The 14866-nt window shown below is 48.9% G+C and overlaps 1 protein-coding gene across 2 annotated transcripts in view; it reads left to right on the forward strand.

The window, feature by feature from the left end:
- Positions 1-14866, forward strand: part of bop1 (BOP1 ribosomal biogenesis factor) — a 256999-nt gene that overhangs the window by 199325 nt on the left and 42808 nt on the right. For both annotated transcript variants that reach the window (XM_072507966.1, XM_072507965.1), the window contains exons 6-7: positions 3730-3831; positions 7401-7613. In XM_072507966.1, coding sequence (XP_072364067.1) covers positions 3730-3831; positions 7401-7613 — 315 coding nt within the window. The remainder of the gene's footprint in view (positions 1-3729; positions 3832-7400; positions 7614-14866) is intronic.

Below are 14866 nucleotides of genomic sequence, written 5' to 3' on the forward strand. Positions count from 1 at the left end.
TCCACTCCCCGCACCCTTTAATATCCCACCCAGTCTAATCCCACTCTCCCCTCACTCCCCGCACCCTTTAATATCCCACCCAGTCTAATCCCACTCTCCCCCTCACTCCCTGTAATATCCCACCCAGTCTAATCCCACTCTCCCACCCACTCTCCGCACCCTTTAATATCCCACCAGTCTAATCCCACTCTCCCCCTCACTCCCCGCACCCTTTAATATCCCACCCAGTCTAATCCCACTCTCCCCCTCACTCCCCGCACCCTTTAATATCCCACCCAGTCTAATCCCACTCTCCCCCTCACTCCCCGCACCCTTTAATATCCCACCCAGTCTAATCCCACTCTCCCCCTCACTCCCCGCACCCTTTAATATCCCACCCAGTCTAATCCCACTCTCCCACCCACTCTCCGCACCCTTTAATATCCCACCCAGTCTAATCCCACTCCCCCCTCACTCCCCGCACCCTTTAATATCCCAACCAGTCTAATCCCACTCGCCCCTCACTCCCCGCACCCTTTAGTATCCCACCCAGTCTAATCCCACTCCCCCCTCACTCCCTGCACCCTTCAATATCCCAACCAGTCTAATCCCACTCTCCCCTCACTCCCCGCACCCTTTAATATCCCACCCAGTCTAATCCCACTCTCCCACCCACTCTCCGCACCCTTTAATATCCCACCCAGTCTAATGCCACTCTCCCCCTCACTCCCCGCACCCTTTAATATCCCACCCAGTCTAATCCCACTCTCCCCTCACTCCCCGCACCCTTTAATATCCCACCAGTCTAATCCCACTCTCCCATCCACTCCCCGCACCCTTTAATATCCCACCAGTCTAATCCCACTCTCCCATTCACTCCCTGCACCCTTCAATATCCCACCCAGTCTAATCCCACTCTCCCCTCACTCCCCGCACCCTTTAATATCCCACCCAGTCTAATCCCACTCTCCCCCTCACTCCCCGCACCCTTTAATATCCCACCAGTCTAATCCCACTCTCCCATTCACTCCCCGCACCCATTTAATATCCCACCCAGTCTAATGCCACTCTCCCCCTCACTCCCCGCACCCTTTAATATCCCACCAGTCTAATCCCACTCTCCCCTCACTCCCCGCACCCTTTAATATCCCACCAGTCTAATCCCACTCTCCCATCCACTCCCCGCACCCTTTAATATCCCACCCAGTCTAATCCCACTCTCCCCCTCACTCTCCGCACCCTTTAATATCCCACCCAGTCTAATGCCACTCTCCCCCTCACTCCCCGCACCCTTTAATATCCCACCCAGTCTAATCCCACTCTCCCCCTCACTCCCCGCACCCTTTAATATCCCACCCAGTCTAATCCCACTCTCCCCCTCACTCCCCGCACCCTTTAATATCCCACCAGTCTAATCCCACTCTCCCATTCACTCCCTGCACCCTTCAATATCCCACCCAGTCTAATCCCACTCTCCCCTCACTCCCCGCACCCTTTAATATCCCACCCAGTCTAATCCCACTCTCCCCCTCACTCCCCGCACCCTTTAATATCCCACCAGTCTAATCCCACTCTCCCATCCACTCCCCGCACCCTTTAATATCCCACCAGTCTAATCCCACTCTCCCATCCACTCCCCGCACCCTTTAATACCCCACCCAGTCTAATCCCACTCTCCCCCTCACTCCCCGCACCCTTTAATATCCCACCCAGTCTAATCCCATTCTCCCCCTCACTCCCTGTAATATCCCACCCAGTCTAATCCCACTCTCCGCCTCACTCCCTGTAATATCCCACCCAGTCTAATCCCACTCTCCCCCTCACTCCCTGTAATATCCCACCCAGTCTAATCCCACTCTCCCACCCACTCTCCGCACCCTTTAATATCCCACCAGTCTAATCCCACTCTCCCCCTCACTCCCCGCACCCTTTACAACAACAAAGAACAAAGAAATGTACAGCACAGGAACAGGCCCTTCGGCCCTCCAAGCCCGCGCCGACCATACTGCCCGACTAAACTACAATCTTCTACACTTCCTGGGTCCGTATCCTTCTATTCCCATCCTATTCATATATTTGTCAAGATGCCCCTTAAATGTCCCTATCGTCCCTGCCTCCACTACCTCCTCCGGTAGTGAGTTCCAGGCACCCACTACCCTCTGCGTAAAAAACTTGCCTCGTACATCTACTCTAAACTTTGCCCCTCTCACCTTAAACCTATGCCCCCTAGTAATTGACCCCTCTACCCTGGGGAAAAGCCTCTGACTATCCACTCTGTCTATGCCCCTCATAATTTTGTATACCTCTATCAGGTCGCCCCTCAACCTCCTTCGTTCCAGTGAGAACAAACCGAGTTTATTCAATCGCTCCTCATAGCTTATGCCCTCCATACCAGGCAACATTCTGGTAAATCTCTTCTGCACCCTCTCTAAAGCCTCCACATCCTTCTGGTAGTGTGGCGACCAGAATTGAACACTATACTCCAAGTGTGGCCTAACTAAGGTTTAATATCCCACCCAGTCTAATCCCACTCTCCCACCCACTCTCCGCACCCTTTAATATCCCACCCAGTCTAATCCCACTCTCCCACCCACTCTCCGCACCCTTTAATATCCCACCAGTCTAATCCCACTCTCCCCCTCACTCCCCGCACCCTTTAATATCCCACCCAGTCTAATCCCACTCTCCCATTCACTCCCTGCACCCTTCAATATCCCACCCAGTCTAATCCCACTCTCCCCTCACTCCCCGCACCCTTTAATATCCCACCCAGTCTAATCCCACTCTCCCCCTCACTCCCCGCACCCTTTAATATCCCACCCAGTCTAATCCCGCTCTCCCCCTCACTCCCCGCACCCTTTAATATCCCACCCAGTCTAATCCCACTCTCCCACCCACTCTCCGCACCCTTTAATATCCCACCCAGTCTAATCCCACTCTCCCACCCACTCTCCTCACCCTTTAATATCCCACCAGTCTAATCCCACTCTCCCCCTCACTCCCCGCACCCTTTAATATCCCACCCAGTCTAATACCACTCTCCCATTCACTCCCTGCACCCTTCAATATCCCACCCAATCTAATCCCACTCTCCCCCTCACTCCCCGCACCCATTTAATATCCCACCAGTCTAATCCCACTCTCCCATCCACTCTCCGCACCCTTTAATATCCCACCCAGTCTAATCCCACTCTCCCCTCACTCCCCGCACCCTTTAATATCCCACCCAGTCTAATCCCATTCTCCCCCTCACTCTCCGCACCCTTTAATATCCCACCCAGTCTAATCCCACTCTCCCATTCACTCCCTGCACCCTTCAATATCCCACCCAGTCTAATCCCACTCTCCCCTCACTCCCCGCACCCTTTAATATCCCACCCAGTCTAATCCCACTCTCCCCCTCACTCCCCGCACCCTTTAATATCCCACCAGTCTAATCCCACTCTCCCCCTCACTCCCCGCACCCTTTAATATCCCACCAGTCTAATCCCACTCTCCCATTCACTCCCCGCACCCATTTAATATCCCACCCAATCTCCTCAAACCACACTCCCATTCCCTTCTGGTTCTGACACATTGGATTTCAGTCTGCGTTTGTCCATTTTTCGAGGAAGTGATCGGTTTCCTCAGGCCAGAGTTGCATACAGGTGTTATGTGGAACTGACTCGTAGACTTGCTGTGTCTCAGTGGTTGTGTGGCGGTACAGATTCTGATATTAACACCCTTCCTTCCTTCCTTCTCCTTGTTTAGCCTTCCATTGATTTCTTTACCCATGAGACGATGATTCACCCCGTGACCAACCATCCAGCTCACAAGCGCAGCTTCATTCCATCGCTCATTGAGAAGGAGAAGGTAAGACCTTGAGATTGTTCCTGAGCCAGGCCATGGATATTGAATCATTCTTCCTCTCCCCTCTCCCCCTATCCCCTCAAAGGAATTCGAGCAAGGCTACAGGTAACATTGGACAAAGCAGACAAAGTGTCCTGGGCTAAACCAAACTCAGCCTGAGTCCTCTCTAAATTCACCTAACCCTGCAGCTTGTGTGAATTGACCACTTCACATCTTTACTATAGCTCCGATTGTGCGCAAATCAGCCACCTCAGACAGGGGCTATACTGTAAATTGTGCGCTGTACAAATCTAATTGCAGTAATGCAGAAACAATGTTATAACCTATCTCTACATTTTGTCATACGAACAATAAGAAATGGGAACAGGAGTAGGCCATTCGGCCCCTCGAGCCTTCTCCGTCATTCAATAGGAACATGGCTTATTGCAACATTCCACACGTCCACGTTCCTGCCCTTTCCCTGCTCACCTTGATTCCCCTACTGATCAAGAATCTCTCTCAGCCTTAAATATACACAAGGACTCGGCCCCCACAGGTCTCTGTGGCAAGAAGTGTGAAAGACGCACAACCCCTCTGAGAGAAGAAATTCCTCTTCATATCAGTCTTAAATTGGCCCCCCTTTATTCTGAGACTGTGCCTTCTGGTCCTATTATAATATCTGCAACAGCTTCTTTATCATTGGTGCATGTGGCTGTATTTCCAGTCAATGTAAAACAACAGTCTTTTGTTTTAAGTGATGGAAATGTGAACCGGACCATCAGGAGGGATTCCAATTCTCTTTGGAAATCACTCACTGCCGAGCTTTCTATTTTGCTTATCCTCAGGATATGGGGAACACTTGACGGGTCTGCAGTAATTGCCCATTGCTATTTGCTCCAAGGGCATTAAAAATTAGTCCCATAGCCTGGGAGTGGGATGCAGGCTGGATTGGGAGAGAGGGAATTTCCTTTCCCTGATGGACACCAGTAAAACCGTTCAGGGGTTTAGTACCTTCGGGCCGTTTTCTGATACCAGCTCACAAATTATTCAATAAATTTAATGAATTCACTTTTACACTTTTCCAGTGTTGGGCTTTGAATTTGAGAGCCCTGGGGCTGGATTCTCTGCCGTCGGGATGCTCCGTTTTGCTGGCAGGCAGACCGGGTTTCCCGGCGTCGTGGGGCTGCCCCACAATGGGAAACCCCATTGACCAGCCGGCGAAACGGAGAATTCCGCCGGCGCACTGAACCAGAAATCCGGTGCGGCGGGACAGAAAATCCAGCCCTTGATTATTAACCCAATACCAGGACATTGCAGGTAGAAGGTAATTCAGTTATGAGGAGAGCTTGGAAATGTTTGGAACAGGGAAGGTTAAGAGGACCAAGTAGAGGCTTTCGAGAAGATGCGACACTTTGAAAGAGTAGATAGTAAACTATTCCCTCAGTTAATGAGAACATAGAACATACAGTGCAGAAGGAGGCCATTCAGCCCATCGAGTCTGCACCGACCCGCTTAAGCCCTCACTTCCACCCTATCCCCTTAACCCAATAACCCCTCCTAACCTTTTTGGACACTAAGGGCAATTTTGGACACTAACGGCAATTTTGGACACTAAGGGCAATTTAGCGTGGCCAATCCATCTGAAGAAACCTGCACATCTTTGGACTGTGGGAGGAAACCGGAGCACCCGGAGGAAACCCACGCACACACGGGGAGAACGTGCAGACTCCGCACAGTGACCCAACAGGGAATCGAACCTGGGACCCTGGCGCTGTGAAGCCACAGTGCTAACCACTGTGCTACCGTGCTGCCCAAATCCCCATCTCTCATATAATCACATCTTTCCCATAATGTGGTGACCAGAATTGTATTCAGCACTCTATAACTACAGTCTAATCTGTGTTTTACACAGAGAGGGGGATGGCCCACTTCCATCAGAGCTGATTTTATTCTGAGTGTGCCTAATTTGTTTATCGTCCAGCAAGTCAGTTTTTTGCAAGAATTTTAGCATGGATTATTATCAGGTGGCTGATGCAGTCAACACGCCCACTTCATGCCTGTTTTTGGCACAAGTTGAAAGTGCTACCCAAGAAGTGGTTCAGAAACTGGTTCAGTAACTGAAGGCCTGGGGCGGGATTCTCCGCAGCCCCGCGCCAAAATCACATTTGGCGCACGGGTGGAGAATTGATGTTCATGTGGCAATCGTGGCCAGCGGCGCTCCTGCGATTCTCTGGTCCCCGGAGAATCGCTCTTGCGCGGATTACGCGGCGCGTCTGGGGGGCCATTGACAGAGCCCCCCCAGCGAATTTCCGGGAAAAACTGGCCGTGTTCACGACGGCATTGTTCTAACCACGTATTGCCGGTCGGGAACCTCGGGTGGCGCTGCGGACCCAGTCTGCGGCCGCCCTGGTGGGGGGGGGGGGCGAGGGATCGAGCACCGGGGAGGGGGCGGTCGGACAGCGCTTGGGCAGCTCGGATCCGCGGGTGCGTGGCATCTCGGAGGTGCCTACATTGTCGATGGCGGTCCGAGTCCATGCATGCGCGGACTCCCGACCGGAGGTTCGGGGGCCTGTTCCGCAGCGAAAGCTGAGAGAAGCACTCCGGGGCCCTGCCAGCCCTCTGCAGGTAGCAGAATCGCTGTTCATTTTTATATGGAAAGTGTAACATGAAACGCCAGCGTTTTTATGCCGCGTGGGGACATAGCCCCATTTTTGGAGAATCCAGCCCCAGGGCTTCAAAATCATTGGCAAAAGGATTTAAGTCCGCAGGTCAGTGACTGAGTTGCTGGGCTCTGAAACGCTCGATCTGAAAAGGTAATGAGCTGATTCTTGGAATAATTTTTAACGGGCAGTTGGGCCGCTGCTTGAGGGTAAGGAGTTTAGGGTTACACACACAAAACGGGGATGTGGGACGAAGCACAGCTGCTTTATCAAAGAGCCAGCACAGGCTCAATGGGCTGAATGGCCTTCTGTTCTGTACTAAGTTTGTATAATACCCTTATTAGCTTTGGCACATCTTGAATGGTGGAGGGTCTTCCCATTACTTCTTTGCTCTTGGCAGCACGGTAGCACAAGTGGATAGCACTGTGACTTCACAGCACCAGGGTCCCAGGTTCGATTCCCCGCTGGGTCACTGTCTGTGCGGAGTCTGCACGTTCTCCCCGTGTGTGCGTGGGTTTCCTCCGGGTGCTCCGGTTTCCTCCCACAGTCCAACGACGTGCAGGTTAGGTGGGTTGGCCATGATAAATTGCCCTTAGTGACCAAAAAGGTTAGAAAGGGTTATGGGGATAGGGTGGAAGTGAGGGCTTAAGTGGGTCGGTGCTAACTCGATGGGCCAAATGGCCTCCTTCTGCGCTGTCTGTTCTATGTTCTTTTCCGGGAACAAAACTCCCCTTTTATCAGTTATCTAGAGACATTTTAATGGCGGCTTGGCTACAGCTGAAGAATTTGAACCCAGCTGATTAGAAGCAAGAGTAAAAGAGGGGGGCTAAGCTAATGACTCGGGAAAACCATTGGGCTTCAGTCTTTACCATGCTCTCGTTACGTTGAGGCTTTAACTGTGTTTTTATATTTAAACCCTCGCTCATCCTGCAGGTATCAAAACTTGTCAATGCAATCAAAATGGGCTGGATCAAACCACGCAAGCCACGAGATGACACGGCACACTACTATGATCTGTGGGCACAGGAAGATCCCAACGCAATCCTGGGTCGGCATAAAATGCACATCCCTGCACCAAAGCTGAAGCTCCCAGGACACGAGGAGTCTTATAATCCCCCACCTGAGTACTTATTAACGGAGGAGGAGGTAAGGAGTTCCTCTGCTCGATGGCACATCCAATCTGTGTGCTGCCTTTGGGTCGTTCATGGTTACATTTGATGGCTAACTTGCCGATAGCCATGACCTTTGGCTTCCTCTAGTAGTCTGTCTGCTTGGAGGTATTCTGCATCAGGGCTATCCACAGAAAGTGGCCAGCAGGTCTCCTTCCACTGCAGGTCCACATTGATATCACAAACCTCAGACCTAAGAACATAAGAAATAGGAGCAGGAGTAGGACCCTCGAGCCTGATCTGATGTGACCGTAACTCTCCTTGCCTGCCTCCACCACCAAAAACCCGTGTATCCCTTGTCAATCAGAAAGCTGTCCAACTCTGCCTTGAATATATTTAATGTCCCAGGCTGCTTTCTGGGAAAGAGAATTCCAAATACCTTTTGACCGAAGAATGAACAATGTTTCTGCAACCAATAGGTATAAAACAGGGCACAATAGCAAGGAGTTATTTTGAAATATTGAGGGGTACAGTAGGATAACGGTCGTACCACTGGACTAATATCTGGAGACAGGAGACCCAATCCACACAGTCGCCGGGGAATTTAAAAGTCAAGACAGTCAGTGGTGGGAAAGCAGACTGGCCAACTGCTGGAACAGACGGGAAGAATCCTGTCAGGGGATGGTTGCTACCATGAGGAAATCAGAGCTAGAATAGCAATGGCAAAGAATGTATTCACCAAACCGAACTACTGAGAATTAGAATGAGTTAGAGATCTTAAGGAAAGAATTATTAAGACTGTGATTCGGAGTGTCTTCATGTACAGCAACTTGTAAAGCAACTTCCCAAGTTGTGAAATGTGGATGTGGCTGCAGGTCAGTGAGAGAGAACACCTCAGGACGGGGAGCGACACAGTGGTTAGCACTGCTGCCCACACCGCCGAGGACCCGGGTTCGATCCCGGTCCTGGGTCACTGTCCATGAGAGAGAACACCCCAGGACGGGAGGGGGGGGGGGGCACAGTGGTTAGCACTGATGCCTCATGGCGCCGATGACCCGGGTTCCATCCTGGTCCCAGGTCACTGTCCGTCTGGAGTTTGCACATTCTCCCCGTGTCTGCGTGGTCTCACACCCACAACCCAAAGATGTGCAGGATAGGTGGATTGGCCACGCTGACTTGCCCCTTAATTGGAATAAGTTTTTAAAAAAGGACGGTGTTCATGGAAGGTCACAGAATCATACCACTATACCACCCACGAATCATCAAGATCATCAAGAAAAGGCTTTCTCACAAGGTGAGATTGGCCCTATTCTGAGACATGGGAACTTGCTGAAGGAGGTGATTGAAGAAAGATTGGAGAGATGTAGACCAAGAAGAAGAAAGTGAACGATCATATTAGACAAACTGAAGGTAAAATGGAAGGTTCCTTAGAGCAACTGACGAGGAGAGCGAGATTTGAGCAGCTTGGAGAAATGAACCGAGGAGCTGCCCTTGGGCAGATCATTAAATACAACACAACCAGAAAGTACTGGACAATCCCAGCAGGCCTGACAGCATCTGTGGAGAGAGAAGGGAGCGAACGTTTCCAGTCTGGATGACTCTTTGTCAAAGCTTTGTCATTAATATACAATTAAATACATCTGGAATAAAAAGTTAGTCTCCGTATTAGTGACCATAAAACTACCAGATTGCTGTTAATCCCTCTCGTTCACTACTGTCCTTTAGCGAAGGAATTCTGTTGTCCCTACCTGGTCTGGCTCTATGTGACTCCATCAGATCCACAGCAATGTGGTTGACTCTTAACTCAAGCTTCTTTAGACGTATCAGAATTCTGCTAGAATGGTAATCAGGGATAGCAATACATGCTGGGTTTGCTGGTAACACTCATCACGTGGATTAATTTGAATAGAAAAGACAGGGGTGTTCTGTTAAGGGGTGCTCTTTACATGGGGCATTTTGTAATCATACCCAAAGAAATGTAAATGAAAACTTTTACCTTGAAGTCCTTGAGTTCCAACCAAGGCTCCTTAGACAGCACCTTCCAAATCCATGACCTTGACCATACCAGCACCTTCCAAATCCATAACCTTTACCATACCAGCACCTTCCAAATCCATGACCTTTACCATACCAGCACCTTCCAAATCCATGACCGTTACCATACCAGCACCTTCCAAATCCATGACCTTTACCATACCAGCACCTTCCAAATCCATAACCTTTACCATACCAGCACCTTCCAAATCCATGACCTTGACCATACCAGCACCTTCCAAATCCATGACCTTTACCATACCAGCACCTTCCAAATCCATAACCTTGACCATACCAGCACCTTCCAAATCCATGACCTTGACCATACCAGCACCTTCCAAATCCATGACCTTGACCATACCAGCACCTTCCAAATCCATGACCTTTACCATACCAGCACCTTCCAAATCCATGACCTTTACCATACCAGCACCTTCCAAATCCATAACCTTTACCATACCAGCACCTTCCAAATCCATGACCGGTACCATACCAGCACCTTCCAAATCCATGACCGTTACCATACCAGCACTTTCCAAATCCATAACCTTTACCATACCAGCACTTTCCAAATCCATGACCATTACCATACCAGCACCTTCCAAATCCATAACCTTTACCATACCAGCACCTTCCAAATCCATGACCTTTACCATACCAGCACCTTCCAAATCCATGACCGTTACCATACCAGCACCTTCCAAATCCATAACCTTGACCATACCAGCACCTTCCAAATCCATGACCTTGACCATACCAGCACCTTCCAAATCCATAACCTTTACCATACCAGCACCTTCCAAATCCATGACCTTGACCATACCAGCACCTTCCAAATCCATGACCTTTACCATACCAGCACCTTCCAAATCCATAACCTTTACCATACCAGCACCTTCCAAATCCATGACCGGTACCATACCAGCACCTTCCAAATCCATGACCGTTACCATACCAGCACTTTCCAAATCCATGACCATTACCATACCAGCACCTTCCAAATCCATAACCTTTACCATACCAGCACCTTCCAAATCCATAACCTTTACCATACCAGCACCTTCCAAATCCATGACCTTTACCATACCAGCACCTTCCAAATCCATGACCGTTACCATACCAGCACCTTCCAAATCCATGACCTTTGCCATACCAGCACCTTCCAAATCCATGACCTTTACCATACCAGCACTTTCCAAATCCATGACCATTACCATACCAGCACCTTCCAAATCCATAACCTTTACCATACCAGCACCTTCCAAATCCATAACCTTTACCATACCAGCACCTTCCAAATCCATGACCTTTACCATACCAGCACCTTCCAAATCCATAACCTTTGCCATACCAGCACCTTCCAAATCCATGACCGGTACCATACCAGCACCTTCCAAATCCATGACCGTTACCATACCAGCACCTTCCAAATCCATGACCGTTACCATACCAGCACTTTCCAAATCCATAACCTTTACCATACCAGCACTTTCCAAATCCATGACCATTACCATACCAGCACCTTCCAAATCCATAACCTTTACCATACCAGCACCTTCCAAATCCATAACCTTTACCATACCAGCACCTTCCAAATCCATGACCTTTACCATACCAGCACCTTCCAAATCCATAATCTTTACCATACCAGCACCTTCCAAATCCATGACCGTTACCATAGCAGCACCTTCCAAATCCATAATCTTTACCATACCAGCACCTTCCAAATCCATGACCGTTACCATACCAGCACCTTCCAAATCCATAATCTTTACCATACCAGCACCTTCCAAATCCATAACCTTTACCATACCAGCACCTTCCAAATCCATAATCTTTACCATACCAGCACCTTCCAAATCCATGACCGTTACCATACCAGCACCTTCCAAATCCATGACCTTTACCATACCAGCACCTTCCAAATCCATGACCGGTACCATACCAGCACCTTCCAAATCCATGACCTTTACCATACCAGCACCTTCCAAATCCATAACCGTTACCATACCAGCACCTTCCAAATCCATGACCTTTACCATACCAGCACCTTCCAAATCCATGACCTTTACCATACCAGCACCTTCCAAATCCATGACCTTTACCATACCAGCACTTTCCAAATCCATGACCGTTACCATACCAGCACCTTCCAAATCCATAACCTTTACCATACCAGCACCTTCCAAATCCATGACCTTTACCATACCAGCACATTCCAAATCCATGACCGTTACCATACCAGCACCTTCCAAATCCATGACCGGTACCATACCAGCACCTTCCAAATCCATAACCTTTACCATACCAGCACCTTCCAAATCCATGACCGGTACCATACCAGCACCTTCCAAATCCATAACCTTTACCATACCAGCACCTTCCAAATCCATGACCGGTACCATACCAGCACCTTCCAAATCCATGACCGTTACCATACCAGCACTTTCCAAATCCATAACCTTTACCATACCAGCACCTTCCAAATCCATAACCTTTACCATACCAGCACCTTCCAAATGCATGACCTTTACCATACCAGCACCTTCCAAATCCATGACCTTTACCATACCAGCACCTTCCAAATCCATGACCGGTACCATACCAGCACCTTCCAAATCCATGACCGGTACCATACCAGCACCTTCCAAATCCATGACCGGTACCATACCAGCACCTTCCAAATCCATGACCTTTACCATACCAGCACCTTCCAAATCCATGACCGTTACCATACCAGCACCTTCCAAATCCATGACCGGTACCATACCAGCACCTTCCAAATCCATGACCGGTACCATACCAGCACCTTCCAAATCCATAACCTTTACCATACCAGCACCTTCCAAATCCATGACCTTTACCATACCAGCACTTTCCAAATCCATAACCTTTACCATACCAGCACTTTCCAAATCCATGACCATTACCATACCAGCACTTTCCAAATCCATAACCTTTACCATACCAGCACCTTCCAAATCCATAACCGTTACCATACCAGCACCTTCCAAATCCATGACCGGTACCATACCAGCACCTTCCAAATCCATGACCATTACCATACCAGCACCTTCCAAATCCATGACCGTTACCATACCAGCACCTTCCAAATCCATGACCATTACCATACCAGCACCTTCCAAATCCATGACCGTTACCATACCAGCACCTTCCAAATCCATGACCTTTACCATACCAGCACTTTCCAAATCCATGACCATTACCATACCAGCACCTTCCAAATCCATGACCGGTACCATACCAGCACCTTCCAAATCCATGACCGTTACCATACCAGCACCTTCCAAATCCATAACCTTTACCATACCAGCACCTTCCAAATTCATGACCATTACCATACCAGCACCTTCCAAATCCATGACCTTTACCATACCAGCACCTTCCAAATCCATAACCTTTACCATACCAGCACCTTCCAAATCCATGACCGTTACCATACCAGCACCTTCCAAATCCATGACCGTTACCATACCAGCACTTTCCAAATCCATGACCGTTACCATACCAGCACCTTCCAAATCCATGACCGTTACCATACCAGCACCTTCCAAATCCATGACCTTGACCATACCAGCACCTTCCAAATCCATGACCGGTACCATACCAGCACCTTCCAAATCCATAACCTTTACCATACCAGCACCTTCCAAATCCATAACCTTTACCATACCAGCACCTTCCAAATCCATAACCTTTACCATACCAGCACCTTCCAAATGCATGACCTTTACCATACCAGCACCTTCCAAATCCATAACCTTTACCATACCAGCACCTTCCAAATCCATGACCATTACCATACCAGCACCTTCCAAATCCATAACCTTTACCATACCAGCACCTTCCAAATCCATGACCTTGACCATACCAGCACCTTCCAAATCCATGACCGTTACCATACCAGCACCTTCCAAATCCATGACCTTTACCATACCAGCACCTTCCAAATCCATGACCTTTACCATACCAGCACCTTCCAAATCCATGACCGTTCCCATACCAGCACCTTCCAAATCCATGACCGTTACCATACCAGCACCTTCCAAATCCATAACCTTTACCATACCAGCACCTTCCAAATCCATGACCTTTACCATACCAGCACTTTCCAAATCCATGACCATTACCATACCAGCACCTTCCAAATCCATAACCTTTACCATACCAGCACCTTCCAAATCCATAACCTTTACCATACCAGCACCTTCCAAATCCATAACCTTTACCATACCAGCACCTTCCAAATCCATAACCTTTACCATACCAGCACCTTCCAAATCCATAACCTTTACCATACCAGCACCTTCCAAATCCATGACCATTACCATACCAGCACCTTCCAAATCCATAACCTTTACCATACCAGCACCTTCCAAATCCATAACCTTTACCATACCAGCACCTTCCAAATCCATAACCTTTACCATACCAGCACCTTCCAAATCCATAACCTTTACCATACCAGCACCTTCCAAATCCATAACCTTTACCATACCAGCACCTTCCAAATCCATGACCGGTACCATACCAGCACCTTCCAAATCCATAATCTTTACCATACCAGTACCTTCCAAATCCATGACCGTTACCATACCAGCACCTTCCAAATCCATAATCTTTACCATACCAGCACCTTCCAAATCCATAACCTTTACCATACCAGCACCTTCCAAATCCATGACCGTTACCATACCAGCACCTTCCAAATCCATAACCTTTACCATACCAGCACCTTCCAAATCCATAATCTTTACCATACCAGCACCTTCCAAATCCATAACCTTTACCATACCAGCACCTTCCAAATCCATAACCTTTACCATACCAGCACCTTCCAAATCCATAACCTTTACCATACCAGCACCTTCCAAATCCATGACCGTTACCATACCAGCACCTTCCAAATCCATGACCGGTACCATACCAGCACCTTCCAAATCCATAACCTTTACCATACCAGCACCTTCCAAATCCATAATCTTTACCATACCAGCACCTTCCAAATCATGACTGTTACCATATAAAAGGACAAGGGTTGCACACATGGGAACACCACCACCAGGAAGTTCCCATCCAAGTCGCTCACCATCCTGATATCGGCGATCCTTCATTGTCATTGGGTCAATATCCCGGAACTCTTCCCCCTAACAGCACATGTACATACACTCATGGACTGCAGCGGTTTAAGAACATAAGAACTAGGAGCAGGAGTAGGCCATCTAGCCCCTCGAG

Source organism: Scyliorhinus torazame, chromosome 6 (genome assembly GCF_047496885.1).
Source record: "Scyliorhinus torazame isolate Kashiwa2021f chromosome 6, sScyTor2.1, whole genome shotgun sequence".
Lineage (NCBI taxonomy): Eukaryota > Metazoa > Chordata > Chondrichthyes > Carcharhiniformes > Scyliorhinidae > Scyliorhinus > Scyliorhinus torazame.